The sequence below is a fragment of the Solanum lycopersicum genome, chromosome 6, assembly GCF_036512215.1.
Source record: "Solanum lycopersicum chromosome 6, SLM_r2.1".
NCBI classification, from domain to species: Eukaryota; Viridiplantae; Streptophyta; class Magnoliopsida; order Solanales; family Solanaceae; genus Solanum; species Solanum lycopersicum.
In genome coordinates this window covers 47,927,497-47,946,734 of record NC_090805.1, presented here as the reverse complement: position 1 = coordinate 47,946,734, position 19,238 = coordinate 47,927,497, and the positions used below count along the sequence as shown (strand labels likewise).

The 19,238-nt window shown below is 32.3% G+C and overlaps 3 protein-coding genes across 5 annotated transcripts; all 3 read right to left on the bottom strand.

Annotated features, from left to right (window-relative positions):
• Positions 1 to 13: 13 nt before the first annotated feature.
• On the bottom strand, positions 14 to 6,598 carry LOC101267901 (protein FAR1-RELATED SEQUENCE 3). Of its 2 annotated transcripts, XM_026031676.2 has the most exons (7): positions 6,169 to 6,561; positions 5,179 to 5,416; positions 3,110 to 5,056; positions 2,935 to 3,024; positions 2,544 to 2,693; positions 1,008 to 1,124; positions 14 to 308 (listed from the first exon to the last, which is right to left on the bottom strand). In XM_026031676.2, exons 2-7 carry the CDS (start codon positions 5,227 to 5,229, stop codon positions 264 to 266), a joined length of 2,400 nt encoding a protein of 799 aa, XP_025887461.1. In that variant the 5' UTR covers positions 5,230 to 5,416; positions 6,169 to 6,561; the 3' UTR covers positions 14 to 263. The 2 variants fall into 2 exon arrangements, with proteins under 2 accessions (XP_025887461.1, XP_010322460.1); XM_010324158.4 differs by having other exon boundaries at positions 3,110 to 5,416; positions 6,169 to 6,598.
• Positions 6,599 to 8,745: 2,147 nt separating this feature from the next.
• Positions 8,746 to 10,694, bottom strand: LOC101268192 (non-specific lipid transfer protein GPI-anchored 12). Of its 2 annotated transcripts, none has more exons than XR_003247279.2 (3): positions 9,859 to 10,694; positions 9,188 to 9,340; positions 8,746 to 9,090 (listed from the first exon to the last, which is right to left on the bottom strand). XR_003247279.2 is itself a non-coding variant. In XM_004241329.5 (3 exons), exons 1-3 carry the CDS (start codon positions 10,238 to 10,240, stop codon positions 8,975 to 8,977), a joined length of 558 nt encoding a protein of 185 aa, XP_004241377.1. In that variant the 5' UTR covers positions 10,241 to 10,694; the 3' UTR covers positions 8,746 to 8,974. The 2 variants fall into 2 exon arrangements, 1 of the variants encoding a protein (XP_004241377.1); XM_004241329.5 differs by having other exon boundaries at positions 9,281 to 9,340.
• A 582-nt stretch (positions 10,695 to 11,276) lies between these two features.
• LOC101268478 (F-box/WD-40 repeat-containing protein At5g21040) lies at positions 11,277 to 13,629 on the bottom strand. The gene has a single exon (XM_004241330.5). The coding sequence runs from the start codon at positions 13,197 to 13,199 to the stop codon at positions 11,577 to 11,579; it is 1,623 nt and encodes a 540-aa protein (XP_004241378.1). The 5' UTR covers positions 13,200 to 13,629; the 3' UTR covers positions 11,277 to 11,576.
• Between the last annotated feature and the right edge of the window lie 5,609 nt (positions 13,630 to 19,238).

Genomic DNA, 19,238 nt, shown 5'->3' with positions numbered 1-19,238 from the left:
GGAAAACCAAAAGAAAAAAAAAAGCATGGCCTTGCATTCTTATAAGATAAATAATTTACATGTACAAATAAAGCAGAAAACGCAAAGCATGTAAAACTGCTATCCTACCTAAAACTCCACAATGAGAACTTGGATGGATGATTCCAAATTCAACCATACTGATTACATGTTTAAAGAAAAATGTCAGCACAGCAGCAGCACCTCAATCCGCAAGGTTATCTATTCACACAACTGGCTATTAATGGTAAAAGGGCATAACACTTCTATTTCCGTTGCTTTTTTGCTGGAATCTCCAGTTGCGACTCAACCTGTCATACAAGTTGAGGTGAACGGTTAACGTCTACCTAACAGGAAAGGTCTGATCAATGAATGGGTCGAATTGATCAAAACACAGTTAATGAAGTTGACAGACTTCAAAAACTGAATCTTATATGGAAAAACTAAAGAGATATTCGCACTACTTGGACACATCCTGGGAACGGACCCAAAATAAGCACTATTATGTAAGCTTATTTCTCGTTCTCTGGTCCATGGCTAAACTATGTACTTGGACATGCATAAACACGCAATGCATGTACTGCACAGTATGCTCCTACTGTAAGTATCAGTTAAAATAGACATCTTCAACGAGATATGTGATTCAAAATGAAATTACAGAGACAAACTTTTTGATACCCAGACAATATTATTTCCCTGCAAAATGATATAAACCCAATTCTCATGTCATAAGAATTGCATTGAGAATTGTTTAAGTAGCTAACAGTGAAGAGCTACTGCTTCACACGTAGTCTGGAAGATATTTCCACACAATTAAATTGATCGGATTACAATGAAGATGAACTTCAGTAAGAAAACCATTTCCAGTTTCAGGTTTACTCTAGTCCATTTGAGTGGAACAGGGGAAAACTCCATAATGCCAAAGCAGTGAAGTCAATTTTATCATAAAAGGATTTCAGGTTGGATGGATAAATCAGATGATATATACTGAAAAGGCCGAGGGAACTTACTGTATTCGACAGTTGCTCACGGATATATGCCATTGACCTTAACATGGCACCTAAAGTATCTCTAGAAACCTGAAATTTCACCTCTGACTCTCCTGAAGTTGTTTCAGTATCTTGAAGCTGAAAGAAAGAGATTTTAAATCAGTAAGACAAATCACTGCAGAAGCTGATGTGTCTAATCGATTTTACAAGACAACTGAACACTGCATTTAAAGAACTATTAGCACTCTTTAAATGAAAGAAGTTTCAATTAATTGACAGGCTGACAAGTTTCCAGGAAATTCACAACCTCAGGAAGAAACATACAGCAAGTAGGCAAAAACGAATTAAGACTTAATAATGAAAGGATACATTGACAATACTAAAAGCAAATAGACCACACACCAAAGCACTACTCAACCATATGCTCTTTGACTTGTGAGTTCTCTCTCATCAAGGACAACTGTTTTTACACAAACATACTATCAACAGATGTATTACTTACAGGATATCAAACATTTCATTTTGACTAAAACTTAAACAAAGGCAACTTCCAAACAAGAAATGAGAGAATACAAAGAAAACCATCATAAATGCTCGAATTTGTTTGGATAATCTTCATAAGCGGCTTTCAGTCAGAAACTTCAAAGTTCTCCTCCAGCAGATAACAGAACACACTTTGAACAGTGCTACACCTCCGAGAAGTCAAAAAGGGTTTAGGTTTCTGACAAATAAATGTTCATGCATGATCCAGGAGATCCAGATGAATGGAATATTCTCTTTACAGGTACTCCCAAATTTGAAGAAATCAATAAGTCAGTGTTTGGTGTTGTAGACTATAAGGACTAGGAGACTAATCGGCAGAAAGACTGAGGTGTTAAGGAGGAAAATTGTGGGCCTTATATTCTTTGCCTATTTGTCAATCTATATTGTGTTTCCTCTTTCTCAAAAAAATCTATATTGTGTTTCCAGCCTCACTACTGCCTAAAATATGAACTATATTTACATGGAGCATGCTGGAGTTTACGAAAGGATTCATGTCTAAGGCTATTTTATCTAGGTTTTTGAATTGTAAGTGTGTGGATATGAGTATTCGGAGGAATACTCATTTACCCTTCGTAACAAGTTGAATTATTCAATTTTCCTGGTAAGCCCCCTTGCGTACCTCGTTTACTTTGGAAAAGAAAAAAAAGAAAAGCAACTTTGTGATGATGCATTCGCCTATGAGATGTGCTGCCATTTGTATATCATAGAAGATTAGATCTATTTTGTGATCCAGACAGATTTACCATGTCCTAATACCAACTGCCTTTTCCTCTCCCAAAAAAAAGAGAGAAATAACAAAGGAAAACAGGAGGATAAAAAACATATTGGCACTTAAAATAGGAATATGATAATCTGGATGAGAAAGGACATGACGGAGAGAATTAAGAGTAATCAAAAGGGAATTGATATCGAGCGAAGAGGATTAATAGATAAGATCACCTTCTTGGCTTCTCATCAGAAAATAAATAAATATATTTGTTTACGCACCAATATTAGTTCAAATTTCCACAATACCTTCAGATTGATGACAGCAACCCTATTAGCTGGGGCAGAAAGTTGCTCGCTGATATAAGCCATAGACTTCATCATAGGCTCTAGTGTGACCTGGGACAGCTGAAACTTAACTTCTGATTCTCGTGAAGGAGTCCTAGTGTAATCTTGCAGCTACAACCAAAGAAACTCAATAAACAATAATTGAATAATCAAATCCATGACATATCAGCATTAGAGAACATGATAACTGAAATTAAACAAAGAAACATGTGGTCACAAAATCAAAGGAAGCACACAACCCTGGTATCCTTATCCAAAACAAATCAGTTACATTATCAAAACAACAATTAACCGATTCACCAACATGATGGTTTTATAAAGAAGTTAAAACAGTTAAAGCTCTTAAATGCACCTTCAGGTTGATGACAGCAACTCTATTCGCAGGTGCTGAAGTTTTATTCTCCATCACCCATGTCATTGACTTGAGGCAAGGAAGAATCACCTAAGAACCCCCAAAAAATCAGTAGTGCACATCTTGTTGAAAAATCTGCGAGTGAAATTCAATAAGATAAAATGAATCTCAGTACCATGTTATCTGCATGACCATCATCACGGTGAAGAGAAACAGGGGCCATGCGCTGGGGATTTAAATCAGCAACAGCCTGAGCAGGACTACCAGTATCATTAAGATTAAAGCGCTTTGTCATTTCATCTTGTCTTGGCCACAATAATGGGGTCATTTCCGAAGCAGAGGTAGACGTCCTCCGATCATCATAGCCAACACAACTGGCTTGTGATCTAGGAGGTGAAACTTTAGAAACATTTCTTTTTGCAAGAGCCACCTTCTTTCCTCCTTCTTTAAGAGCACCTAATGCAGCATTATATGTCTCTTGAGATACAGCCCCTTCTTCAGCACATCTTATGGCTTCCCTGCAGAGACTGTTGTATCTCCGAGCCATTGATTCAGTATCATGAAGTTGTACATGTTCATCTGATTCAGCACCACATTTTGCATTTATTGTCCACCTTTTCAAGATGTAATGAGATGGCAATGTAAGAATATTAGTTACTGTAAAAACTGTAAGAATATGTCTACAGAGGATACCACTACATTCAAACATCTGGCAGCTACAATTTGCTTTCAGTTCAGATATATTCAATGAGACAAGGTATGCTTTCTGGTCATCCTCAAATTTTGCAACTCTGAATGTGCTGATAACCCCATCTCCATCAATTCTGTTTGCAGTGTAGACAAATGTCTCCACCAACTCTTCTTGAAATTTTAAGAATATTTTCTTTGTATATAAAGTTGCTGCCTGTTTCTCCATTGGAGATGGTGTCTTTAGTGGTGGAGTGGTGCATATTGTATCAAAATCAGCTTCTGTTTCCTTCTCAAATGAATTCTCCAAAGCTCTTTCATATTGCCTGAAGAACAATGGCAATGTAATCTGTTGACTCACATACCCATCGAAAAAAGAACATTCATATTCCTGGTTAGGAGAAACGGCTGCAAAGAAAGTATCACGAAAATAAACTGGTGCCCACTGTCGACGTGTATTATATATGGATTGAAGCCAATCATTCTTCTTCAGGTCATACTTATCAAGGATCATCTCCCAATACGATTCAAATTCTTCAACTGTCTCTGTCAAATTGATACAATTATAGAGTTCAACCTGGAAATTTGGGAACATGTGACATACATGAGACATTCTGTCCTGGCCACCCCTTAATACATGCCACTTGTTGATACAGTGCCGTGTTTCAGGAAAAACTTGAGAAACTGCAGATTGTATAACAGTGTCCTGATCAGTAATTAATGAGACTGGGGCACGGTCATTCATAGCGGCAAGGAAGGTCTTGAATAGCCAGACAAATGTAGCCTCAGACTCATCTAGAAGAAGTGCACAACCAAACAAAATTGCCTGACCATGATGATTTACTCCTGTGAGCGGAGCAAATGGGACTTTGCACTGATTAACTCTGTACATCGTGTCCAGTATAACGGCATCACCAAAATGACTGTATGCATTTCTTGACCTTGCATCAGCCCAAAATACATTAGACATGCGATTATCTTCATCCAATTGTATGGCATAGTAAAATCCGGGATTCTCAGCCTGCATTTTCTTGAAGTAATCGAGAAGATTCTGAGCATCTCTCCCTAATGTTCTTCGTTGATTGCAATATCTAGGAGAAAAACCCTGAACTGTAGAATTCTTAACAGTTTGATCTGACTCTTCAGGACGAGTTCTCTTAGCTCCATGGTTCATCTCTACAGGGATGCGGTTACGGTCTACTGAGACATACATTACACCACTAGGAACAACTCCAACACCCTGATTATTCTCAGGTACCTTCTTTTTTGTCACCGCAAAATGCTTGTGCGATCTCTGATGATGCACCTTGCTGGGATACACAAGGGAGTGACTGTGGTCCTTCACATATTTGGTCACAACCCACTTGTTTTGACCTTTTAACTCCACTCTAAGCATTGCATCACAGGATTCACCTGACACTCTTCTCAAACCAACCTTGTCACATAAGAAATCAGTCTTCAGTCGATTAAACTGAAAGACACGGGTGTTAAAACCCAAACGCCTAGCATACTCATCATAGAAATTCTTTGCTTGATCTGCAGAAAGAAATACCATACCCATTTGCGGCTCAACAATGTTATCTCCATCAGGTGCATTTGATCTTCCATTTACATTTGCTTCTCCACTCTCACTGGGTTCATCATCACCGTCATCAGTTATACCACCTTGCTGGTTCATGTTCCCTTCTTCAACATCCATTCCGGAACAGGGAAACCACTTCAGGAAAATGAATTAAATCCATAAAGGTACTCCAGTTCATATCCTTGAAGATGGCATGTATAACCACGTAACGACCTGCAAAAAGTTGTCACTTTTTCAGTATTCACCATAAAAATCATCTTTAACTAGTACTATTCTTCTTATCCTACAATTCCCTTATTTACCACGTCTCGTGTATTCATCTATCGAAATTGAGCAAAGTAAAGCAAGCATTAGTACTGCAAGTAAACAACACAATAATAAAGTACCCAATATAATAACACAAATTACGCACAACCAAATCTCAAATAATTTTGCTCAATGTTGGATTTAGAAACTCTACTTCGGTCTAAATTTTGTACAAACGCTTGACCAAAACCAAATTAAATACTAGTACAATGCCTATCCCTTTTTACATGAAACGTTTACCACGAGAATCGAAGCAAATTTTCTCAACGAATACAAGTTTTTGCATCATTAAAGCCGTATTAGCACTTCATGTAATTTCTAATTATGTACAAGTTATCTCCGGAATTATCAGATAACAAAGTTAAAGCTTACACTGAACATAGACTTTGTCATTCAATACTTTCCAGAATTCACTTAATCAAACTTAAAAGCTAAAAAAAAATTGGGGAAAAAACATAAACAATACATAGTAAATACACAGATAACCAGACACTCATGCAGATTAAAAAGGGTCTATATCACCATATGTATAGTCACAAGCACGCGCACACACACAGCGATATATACGAAGGTACATACATATATATATATATATGCCCACATGACACATATACATACACATATATGTATATATCTCTATGTACAAAAGAGAGATAAACCTATGATCAGAGGAGAGAGAATTAAGGCCAAACGGATCTCAAACAATTTCCGATAAAGCTACTTCCGTCCTGGAAAGCTTCAAGAGAGTTCTTCACAATAAAAACGATGGCGTTTGGAAGGAATTTGCAGCGTTTTGGGCACCGGCGAAGTTGCAGATGGCCGGAGGGAGGAAGAAAACGGGGAGAGTAAGTGGGTGTCGTGTGGATTACCAATGAACCTAAGGGTACATCGATTTTCAGCCGTTTGATTAAACTCAACGGTGGATATTAGTCTATAGAATTTACGTCAAACTTATGCTGAGATGAAGATGTGGGTGGACCCGGAGGATGTGGTTTTAGTACAAAAATACAATCACACTATGATATTTTGGATCAATCAAACAAATTTTTATAATTATAGATATAGTTATAGTTTGCGTATTTATAAAATACAATTATGATTATTGTATGGATATAAATATCAGTTATATCAATAAATGAGTTATATTTAAATACACGATAATAGTTATATTTATGCGGGTATCGATTGTATTGGATGATTATTAGTTATATTAGGCGGGTATTAATTGTATTAGATGATTATCAGTTATATTAGGCGGGTATTATATTAAGCGCATATATTTAAACACAAATATCAGTTATATCATACGGGTATTAATTGTATGAGATGGTTATCAGTTATATTAGGCGGCTAATTGTATTAGATGGTTATCAGTTATATTAGGCGGGTATTATATCAAGTGTGGAAAAATTACTCCCTCCGTTTTCAAAAGAGTGAACTAATTTGACTTGGCACAGAGTTTAAGAAAATAAAGAAGACTTTTGAATCATGTGGTCATAAATTAAAGTTATGTCAAATTTACAAAATTGATTCTTTATTTGTGTCCTTAATCATGATACGTGAAAATCTAAAATTAAAATGTTATCAAAAAAGAAAAACGTCACTCTTTTTTAAACAGATTAAAAATAAAAGTAGGTCATTCTTTTTGAAACAGAAAAAGTATATCAGTGTGTTTATGAATTGCAATAACATTCAAAACATAGCTATATTTAGTAATTTATTGAAATTCTAACTAGGTATCATAAATATAGTTTAAATACATATTACATCGCGTAATTTTTCTTTTTATTGATTTCGTTAGAATTTGAATTCTAAAAAAACTCCTATTTGATATTATTAATTTCTGAGATCTTAATACCAAAAGAATTTATAAAATGGATATTATAATTAAAGTATATACAATATGTTACTTCATTTTATTATTAAGTGATAAAAAAGTTATTGTCAATCAGAGACAGAATGTGTATATTGAGAGTATAATTAAATAATAAAAGTGTGTTTTCTTTAACAACTTAGGTTTTTAAATGAGACGGTCACACACTTTAACATGGTATCAGAGCAGGCCTAGCTAGGTCCTGAGATCAAAGCTCACCGTAAACTTTCAAATGAGATAATCACACACTTTAACAAGAATATGTGTATTTATTTATAACTAGTAAACGAGAACATGTTTACACGTTTGTCTGCATGAAACCACATGTTCTTGTAAATGAGTTTTGTGCCTAAAAGAATTCCATCAAGTTGTCTTGCTTGCCCAGGGACTAACACCCAAGTAGTTTGTCATGAGACCCGTGATACCAAACATCATAGCCGTTGAGATTTGCTAAAAATCATTTTTCATATTTTTTTATGTTAGCAATAGATTGCACACCTAATATAATAACAAATCACAAGCAAATCTTGCATTTGATAATTAACATGGCACCATAGACGTCGAAGATGATAACTATAAAGTCGTGGTAATCTATAGGAAGATCTTGTATACCAACCAGTAGAAGGTTTCATTGTTTCGCTACCATATTTGATTAAAAAGATTCAATAGGATTTGCAAATTCAATTGCTCTTTGGATGACTTAAATAAGGGACCTTGGGTAAGGAAAGTTGAAAAAAAAATCAAACTATTAAAGTATTTTAGCAAAAAATTTAAAAGTTCTATCAATTTCCAAGTTACTTGTTTGATCTCTGATCTTGATCAGTTTGCTCACAAACAAGAGAAGAGATGAAGAAGTATTATGCCTCGAGAAAAGGAAGAGTCCATTGACTTAAATAATTATGAATATTCTTATGCAATACTAATGTAGATGAAAATCAAAAGTCAAATCATTCCGTTGGAAATTGATGGATCTTTTTATTTTTTGACTAAATTTTTTTTAATAATTTTATTTTTTTTCATAATTATGAGTATTTTCACTGCATTATTATTAATGTAGATCGGATAATTGCTTTATATATAAAAAGACTGAAATGGTAAGTTAAATTTCGACTCAAGTTCTTTCCGCTTGTAATATAACATGAAATACGATGTGATGTAATATCAAAAGGTAAATATTTTCCTCAATTAAATTACCTTTTTTTCGAAATATTCGATAAAATTGAACAATATAGAGAAAAATGTGAATGGAAACCAAATGATCTTGTCCTCGATGGCTATCAAGTGAGTGTTTTTTACTATCCACACCATTCTGGCATTGCAATTTCGAATTCCACTATATTTCTATATCGAAAAAAATAACAAGTTTAATTTCCTAAACCTAATTTAATTTAACAATATTATTTCATGAAACTAACCAAAAGATTACATATTTTCTTCATTAGAAACTCAAGAGTGAGTTGAAGTCCTCTATCCACAATGATATGAATGTGGAAAAGATACCGAATAAATAGTTAAATATTAATGGATACTTCTCTCTACTAATTAAACGTGCTACTGTAATATTTTTTTTCTACCAAAAAATCATTATTGAATCAAAAAAAGCTTGTGAAAAACATAATGGCCATGCCAATAAGGAATTGCATCTTGTAAAATACAATGATTGAAGCTGCATTAATATTGTCAGATGTAGGACTAGTTGCAAATCCTCCTGTGGAAAGAAATAAAAATGGTTTATGGAATTGTGTTCTAATTAGTACCATCATTTAATTAGATTGATTGAAAAAATCATGATCGATCCCACTTACCACAATGCTTTTATTTTAGATTTTTACGAAGCGCGAACCTAAATAAGTCGGGATCTTAAAATAATACCGAAAAAACTGCAAGAGTTTGTTTACCAGGTGATGGAGCAGGGCTTTCCTCACTTGGTAATGGAGCTCCGACTGGGATGCCAAGATCTTTAATAGAAAAAAAAAAAAAAAAAGGAATTTTAAAGTCACGTAGAAAATATTATTTTATAATTTTGCAATCCCTAATTCTAGGTGAATACGAGATGCTTTTTATTTCGAATCTTAACTATTGTGAGCTCTCACTACCATTAATGGCTAATATAAACAAAATGAAAATGTCATTATCTTATAGTATATATTATTGTTCTAATTCGGTAGTGATTTCCATAGGGTGGAGTATTTTATTTTATTTTTTTTGCAAAAAAATATTTTTGTTTCATATTTAATTGATAAAAGATTTTGAAAAAATATTTCTCTACTAGAAAATGTAAAATGAGAAAACAAGTTTTTGATATTCATCATTTTGCTCTTGTAATTGTGAAATCAATAATGTGAACTCTGATACTAATTGTCACGACCTAAATTAAAGGCAAATACAAGCTAAAAAAGTAGATCTCCCAATTTTTCCCTTCACAAATACACAGTTGCCCAAAATTGAGTGAAAGAAACAGAGAGTAAAACGGTACCTGAGCAAGTGGTAGATGGTGGAAACTCCAAACTACAAGCAGAAGGAAGTTTAAGTGCCTTATCGACATCAATATTGAACCCAATTTTAGCACCGGAGTGAGCTCGGCCAAGCATATGGCACAAGCAAATAGGGTTACTATCTAACAATCCAGCAATTTCCGGGCAACATCCTTTACCCGGTGTAGTCGTATTGCTTCCTCTTTCGACAAATGCTAAGCAATCGGACATGTTTACTAGAACTCTAAAGCAATCAACTCCGGGGCTCGGTGCCGGAGCTTCTGGTGCCGGCGGCGAGTCTTGTGCTTTGGTAGATGGAATCAGGGAGGAGAATAGTGAGAGAATGAGAACTGTGGTGAAAATGGATATGGTGGATGCGGCCATTGTTGCGGATTTGAGATGAATGTGTTCGCAGTGGGAAGTGAGTGAGCAGAGTTGTAAAATAGTTGTGATGACTTGCTTTTGGCAGGTATAAGTAAATTTGCCAAAACAACTCCTTTTTTTTTTTCCTGTTTTACTAGTATATAAATATTTTGATCCGTCTTGTTTACTATGCTAAAAATAAATTGTAACTTAAGTTGGTTGTGATTTTTAAGCTTATTAATACACTGTGGTGACTTTATAAATGTAATCATCCCACTGTGTATGGTCCAATATGTTTTGTTTTGAAATTTTAATCACAAGTTTGAACAAAAAGGTAAGTTTGTTGCTTTTTTGTCGGCTGGAAATCATGCATAATTTTAGGAGATTTTAGTGTATTGTAATGGGCTATTAAAGCTAATACAGGTTCATTGCCAGTTTAATAATTATCCATGATGTTACTTTGCTAGGAGGTAGCAGGTACCCGATAGAATATGCGAAGGCAAGCATGTTCAACACCACCCACATTAATCGTCCACGACGACGTCAGTTGTGACTGGTTTTTGGAAGAAGAGTTTCAACAGGGAAACTGGTAATGCACAAGCCATGTGTATTTCACCAAATTTTTAATTTAAGATTGTGCATTGTCATCAGAAATTGGCTACTTTGGGAAGGGTAAATCACAGAATACAAGTTCAATCTTCTACATGTAATCTCTGTGTTGGTTGCATGATAAATCCAAAGCAAACACTTTTCTGTGTCAGTGTGTCACTAAATCAAATATTCAACACCTGAAACTGTTGAAAGAAGTTTAGACAGAATAAAAAGAAAAGGGATGAGAACTGCCATTGCGGAGGTTGATAAAATGAACAACGTTATAACAAGGAACTCAAAATTCAACAGTAATATAAAAGCAACGAGACCTACTTCAGCAGACTGTAAGAGTAGGGGTATAATACTCGCAGCATAAAATAACTATGCTCAATCCAGGGGAAAATCACAAAACAACCTACCTGCCTTAATTCATCAAATCAAAACTACTTTTTAAGAAATCATGGTGTTTTAAAGCAACACTATATTCTGTGTCCACTATAAATTCCTGAAATGGCATGTCAAATTCGGGAATATGCCAGCAAAACATTGTAAACAAAAATCTCATAACCAACATCAGCTTTTAACAAGTAAAACTCTTGACAGATCAAATAAGAGAAATGAGCGAAAGAGTTGTAAATGATACAGATTGTATCTTCAATGTTAACGTATCGATGGAAGCTTTCAACGAGAAAATGCCTTTTCATACATGATTAGGTATTGGAAATAGAGAATTACTCTGAGGATCAATGACAAACTGCAGACACTTCTAGGCCTTCACCTTCCAAACCATCTTTCGCCTGTTGTTCCAACTGTTTCTATGACCATCTAATTGGTTCTTGTTTTCTGTAAATGAGCACTGATTACCACGTCTACCTTTATCATTCGTTTCCAGCTGACGATTACGCCTTCTCATTCTATTCTCTAACCTTAAACCTCTTAGAGCTTGGACACGCTGCTCATTCTCCAAAGCTTGAGAGAAGTTCCATATCCTGACAAGACCTTCTTCACCAGTGCACACAATTCGGTTAGATCCAACATCCACCGCAAACAAATTGCTCCCAAAACCATGTAGCATTCTCTGTGGTGGTTCGACATTGTCAACCAGATTAACAGCTTTAGAAGAACTATTCAGTGCGGAATTCCGGTTTGTTCTCAACAGCTTTCTCACATCAATAAGTGAAAGTTTTCCATCACTTGAAGCTGAAACAAGCCAAGGGAACTCAAATGCAAGAGAGTAAACAGCACTCAAGTGAGGAATCCATGTTGCAACCCGTCTGACATGGTACGTAACATTTTCAAAGATTTCAAACATGTGAATAGCTCCATCTTCCCCACCAGTGAACAGAAGCTTCCCAGTGTGGCTTCGCGCCAGAGAGTAAGTATATCCAGCATGAGCATTGCCGATTATAGCAAGTTTTGACCCACTATTAGTATCCCAAACATAAAGATCCGAGCCTGCTGTGCTTGCCACTGTTGTGTCATGGGGAGCAAGATTCCACACCCAGTCACTGTGTATCAAAACTTTCAAACACTCCAGAGAAGATCGATCCCAAACACGAATACTCATGTCCCATGAACCGCTATACATCCTATTGAAATCCAACGCAAGACATGTTATTGGCCCACCATGTTCCCAAACTTGGAATTGCATTTCCTCGCTCTGAGATGCTCTAAGATCAAACAAATGAGGATTTTCTTCATTCGCTTTCCAACCATGTATGAATCCACCAGTACCCCCAGCCACTAACAGCCTTGAATCAGCTGCAACTGCACGGATAGTGCAGCCAAGAGGTTCAGATGAGGCAATTGACAACCCTTCTTCTAAGTCCCACATTCGCACTATTTGATCATAACCTGATGTAAACACAAGCTTCTTTGAAGCTAAAACAAAAACTGCTCTAACATCCTCAGTATGACCATACAACATATCGATAGTATACCGTCCCATGAATGTTTTACTCCGAAACTCCCTCTCCACAAACAGCTCCTTCCACAACTTCCCATCCGAAAGCCCTGCACCAAAAGGTGCCTGCAATATTGGCTGCCCCCACCTTTCACAATAGAACTCCTTCCACACATGGTGCTCCGATGCAATCTGATACAATAACGTACAAGCACACGAAACAATACCTAGCTCCTTTGGCTCTAACAAATTAAATATTTCTGAAATCAACACCGGAGGAAGTTCAGTAATGGACTGACAACCAGGAAGAACTTCATTACCGGTAAGCAACTCCTCACATTTTGAATTCACAATCCCACCTTTAGCATCCAATTTATATAAAGGTTTTATTTTTTCCGATTCTAATGTCAAATTATCTCGATTCTTAGAAGGTTCAATTGAACAAATTCTCAAACTCTCAATACTTTTTTGGCATTCAAATGCCATAAAAACAGCTAACTAAATCTCAAGAACACGCTCAAATACCTAAAACCTAAACAATTGGACAACCAAAATTTGGGGGAAATTCAAAAACAGAAAATTGAGAAAGACCCATAAATTATAATACAAAACCCTAATTAAATTTCAATAAATAGCTGTAGAATCAACCTCTATCGATGAAAAAAGCTTCTCTACAACCCAAAAAGGATATAAATTATATCTGAACAGATCACAAAAGAGACAATAAATGGATAATCGAATAGAGTTTATGCAAATTGCTGTGCATAATTAGGGATTTGAATATTTGGGGAAAAAATTACGAGAGAGACTTACGGAGACAGCGAGATCTACGGGTGTTTAGAACTAAGCGAACGGACGGCGAAAGATGATTTTGTGGTGCGAGGTAAATTTCACATATAATATCACGCAATTATAAAAATACGATGATATTGAGCTATCTCTTAGAGTGTGTTTGGTACGAACGAAAATATTTTTTGGCCAGCCCCTACCCGCTCCTACCAACCCCAAAAAATTAATTTTATTTTTTAAAAATACTATCAACTTCAAATTTTTATTTTTTCATTCCTACCTCCTACCTCTGCGCCTCCACCACCACCACCACTACCCCCACCCCTTATCACCACCACCCAAAAAAAAATTATTTTTTAAAAATATTTTCAATTTCATAAATTATTTTGTATCCTAGTAAAAATAAAAAATATTCCTCAAAAATATTTTTCATTCATAAATCAAATACTAAAAATCATTTTCGAAAAATATTTTCTACTCACCAGCCAAACATGAAAAAATAAGTCTAAAATCTACTTGTTTTCCAGGAAAACATTTTCTAGGAAAACATTTTTCATAAAAAACATTTTACTTCATACCAAACACACCCTTAATTTAAATTTTTGTGAAGTTTATATCGAAGATATCTAGTGTTTTAAATTAGATTACATTAAAGTTTGACTTAAAATTTCAATATACATCAGCACTTACGCTAACATTTATTTTAATTAGATTAATATTATTTCAAAAAGAAAAATGTATGTCTATAAAACTTAGATCATTGATTATTTTTTTATCATTTAAATATTATTTTTTAAATTAAAATTACTCAATTTTCACTTATTGGACTAAAGTTATCCTTAACAAACTACAAGTTCTTGTATTTAGTCTATCTTTGTTACGTACTAATTTTTCATCAAAGATTACGATGAGTGATGGGAATAATCCGTTCGATTTATTTATTTAGTTAAGTTTTATTCTACACGCCTCTTAAAATAAATACTAACAATAGATAATTTAATTGAATTGTCCTTGTTTATAACTATTATATCTTTTTTTTTTTTGCACTACATTAATTTTTCTCTATATTTTTAATTAATGATAAAGGTGAAAATAAACAATTAATTATATCTTAATTTTTTTAAAATAATAATAATGTTGCATTGTTTGTTTTTAATATAAGAACAACAAGATTAAATCCATTTAAAAAGTATCATCAATATTTAATCAAAAAATTTAAAAATAAAATAATTTTCTTATTACTCCTATAAAACACTTTCACTCTCGATGCTTCCCAAAAAAAATAATTATGGCATGGGTGATGGATAGCTATAAGTTTGATTAGTTGTTTTATAAGTTTGGTGGCTCCATCAATATTTTTGTTATCGACTTCTCATACATAATATAAGAATCGACAAAATACAAGGGCTAGTCAATAATCTCAATTAGGGATATAAAATAAGTGTATTAAAAAAAAGATCAAAATAAAAATTGAGTTGAGTAATGATTCGTTAAAATTAATTGGACATAAATAGGTTAAAAATTGAATGGGTTATGACATGCTTAGTCTTAACATATTGTTATTTAACTTTTATAACCATAATTTGGATTTCAACGCAAAAAAATATTTTAAAAAAAGTTACACTAATAAATAACCTATAGAAAGTATAACATAGATAGTAATTCATATCTTTAATATAAAAATATGCATTATACTAATGCAAGTAAAGATACTTGAAACGGATTGAAATTGGAGATTAAATTAGTCTAGACTAAAGGTTATTTTAAAATTGGGTAAAACTTGAATAGATGGAAATTAAACTCAATTCCTTCAAATGTAAAATATCTTGAGTCCAATTTATATAATTATGAACAAATTATTTATATTTGGGCTCATTTTGACATCTCTAACTAAGATTTGCTATTTTTGAGTTGTAATTTAAATTTAATCTATTATGAATGTGAATGTAAAATATCAAATTAAATACAAAAATTCTTCAAAGCAATATGTGATCAAATTAAGTGATCGTTTGATCTGGAATAGTTTTTCTTTTTTCACTTTTTGGAATAATATTTTGAGAAACTATTTGACATATAATTAGTATAATTTTTCTTTTCAATGTTTTTTTTGGAATTTGAAAGCCTTCAATTTCAAAAAGTCGCTTTTACCATTTTTCTATTCAAATTATTCATAATTTTTTTATAACAAGTATACATATTTATACACAATTTCAAATTTTAAAATACTAATATCAATTTGAAAGCAAATACTATATCAGTACTTTTTTTTTCTTTCAATTTTCACAATTCTCATAAATAATTTCCCATTAAATACCCAAACTTTTTATATAGATAGGTTAGAAAAATAGGAACTTGACAGCGAAAGTTTACTCTAAGGTTCTAATAATAATTAAGGGATAATGCACAAGTATCCTCAATCTATGTTTGAAATTTCAGAGACACAGTTATATTATACGAAGGTTCTATTACCCCGTAAACTTATTTTATTAATAATTTTCTATCCTTTTTTGGCTTACGTGACACTATCTTGTGGGTCCAATGCTAATTGATTTTTTTTCAAGCTAGTGCCACGTAGGCCGAAAAGGGGTAGAAAATTACTTATAAAACAAGTTTAGAGGGTAATAGGACCTTAGTATAATATAAGTGTGTCTCTGAAATTTCGGGCATAGGTTGAGGGGCTACATGTGCAATTTCCCAATAATTAATTATATCTTATTTTTCTTAAATAATAATTATTATGTAAAACACGATATCTAAACGGATCGAAGAGGGGGTGAAAATAGAGTCGTCAATATGGGTTAGCTTGCTGGGCTGGTCTGACCTGATTCGAAATTTAATAGGGATGACCTATGATTTTTGGATTCCATTTAAGAAAAAAGTTTTTTAGCCCGGCATAAACAAGTATGTTGATTTGTGAAACTTGAGAAATATAGGTAGGGTCGGTCCATGGGTCAATAAAAATTAACTAAAAAATATAATATAATATTAAAATTTAAAATTAAAGAGTGTCCAAACTTAAAACAATTAGGTTAGTATTTCTATTTAGATATTTATATTTTTTCTTGAAAAAAAACTTAATAAATATTATAAAGATACTTTTATTTGTGGATTTGAATTTTGATTAACAAGTAGTATCATTAACATGTAATATTGTTTTGTCAGTATCTATGATAATATTTTTAATTATAATTTAATTTAATTTAATAATCATAGAAAATATAATTTAAAAAACAGTAGGTTGGCCCGGCAAGCCTGTAGTAGGTTGGGCGGACCTTTTTCTGGCCCATACCAAAAATGGGCTAGCCCAGCCAAAGCCGTAAAATGTCAAAACATGTACGGGTTAGTCCGGATAGGGTGGACTAACCCATATTGACAACTCTAGATGGGAGGAGAAAAAATACGGGGTGATCCACGTGATTTCAAGGGGGGTCACCTGAACTCATTCGATAAAAAATTACGCGATATATATAATGTGTATTATATATATATATAATGAGAAGTTACCCTGAAATTAAATTTCACGTCATTAGTTTGAATTCCTGTGATGACGTTTATATTTTCCTATTTTAGTTTCAGTTTTGTTTTTCACGATTTTTACTTAATTTTTATTTTTAAAAATGTAGTATAAGTGTGGTATTAAATCAAAAAAAAAAAATCAAAAATGTTATTTCTAAAGGCTTATTTACATATTATACTTTTATTTTTCGATCCTCCAAATGAAAATCTTGAGTTCGCCATTAGAGAGTAAATCACAACTCACAACATAAAGAAATTCAATACAATAATTTATTTAGATTCATAATTAAATAGAGTTTGATGATAATGAATATACATATATTTTATGGATAAAGTTTATTCATATCGAGTGTTTATATCAAATCAATACATACATATCATATGTTCAAATTTATAGTTTATTTTTAATTTATTAAACCACGAAATAATATTTTTTATATTATCTTAATATAAATATCCAATTCAAATAATTTTTTCCATATTTTATCCTTAATTATAAGTGAGATAAAATAGTTGTCTTTAACAAACTTGAGTCACCTCATGAGAGTCATTTTTTTTTTGAAGAAGTTATTCATCTATAGTGTATTGATTTTAGGTCTATTTTTGAGGAAAGTTTATTCCAAAGTAAAAGTTTGACTCAATAAAAGAAAATGTTGTTTGATTATATTAATTATTATTTTAATTTATATGACTTGTTTTTCTTTTTAGTCAGTTAAAAAAATTATTTATTTTAATATTAAGTAACAATTTAATTTAAAATACTCATCTTACTATTAATAAAATGATTTATAGTGAAGTGATTGAATAGTTAACATGTGTCCTAACAATTTACATCTCAATTTAAGGACAAAATGGTATTAAAAAGTTTCCTAACCAAGTTTAATAATTAGTAACCTAAATTATGAGATAACTTCAAATTCAAAATTAAATAATTATCAACCTAGATTATCATGTAACTTCAAATTTCAAATTTTTAAACTTCAATTTTCATATTCTAAACGTATTTATATATTTGTCGTTGTCTCTAAATCAATTTAGTAATAAGAATCACGAAATAAAGAAGAAAGATAAATCATTAATCATGTTAAATAATAAAACAATTATATGCAAGTATATTTGTTTTGTGTTCATTTATTTTGGTGCAAACATTATGGGTGGAATAAAAAATTCCCTAAAATTTCACATTTTAAACATTGCAGCACGGAAAAAAGGTTTTATTTATATCCAATGAAATTATAACAAATATTTGTCAAAATTGACCTCAATAATTTATTTATTTTAAATTCTGGACTTTTTTTTTTAAAAAAAAAATAAAACTTCTTCCATCCATTCAAAATGTCTTTAGGGACGGCTCAATTGTTTTAAAAATGAGACATCCACTTAGGCCCCAAAATTGGAAGGGCAAATTTTTAAATAATAATAAAGTTATTTTTAATTGTTTAAAATAAAAATTATACTATGTCTTTTAATTTATTCGTTTACTTTTAGTTCGTCTTGAAATATTATAGAATATTTTTTTCTTTTTTATCAATTTTTATATTTAACTTCCACGTAACATATTTAAGATCATAAGATTAAAATATATTATGGATATACTATATATATGTATCTTTAGGTTGTTCTATAAGCAAAAAATAATTAAAAAAATTCAAAAGAAAAATAATTTTAGGTTGCGAAAATAGAATTTTTATGAAATTTATTGAGATGATAAAATGAATTTATAATAATTCTTATCAAGTTAGAAAAAAACAAATTCTTTTTACCTATTTATAAAAAAAAGAAAAATATCATAAATTCCCTTGGTCTGGTCTTGTTTAGACAAGTACCAAACCCCTTAACAACAAAAGTAAAACATATGTGGACAATAATACAAATATAGAAAAAGATACTTTTATCTCTATATTAATTAATATAAAAAGACTTGAACTATACTATTGTAATTAATTATATTCTTCTCAATATGTTCCCCAAGTGGGGTAAGTTTGGTGTGACTAAAGGGATTATTAAACTTTCCTTTTCTAAATCAAACACACTCTTCACTAAACTTCCTCTTTTCATGGTAATTATTGCTTAATTAAACTCATTTTTTGTATGTATTAGTAATTAATTAACTCTACCTTTATAATCACCTCTCCTTAATTAAACAAGACTACTAAATTAAACTACCCACTCATTTCTTATCAAACATTCCAAAAATAGTTAAATATTTTTTTAAAAAAC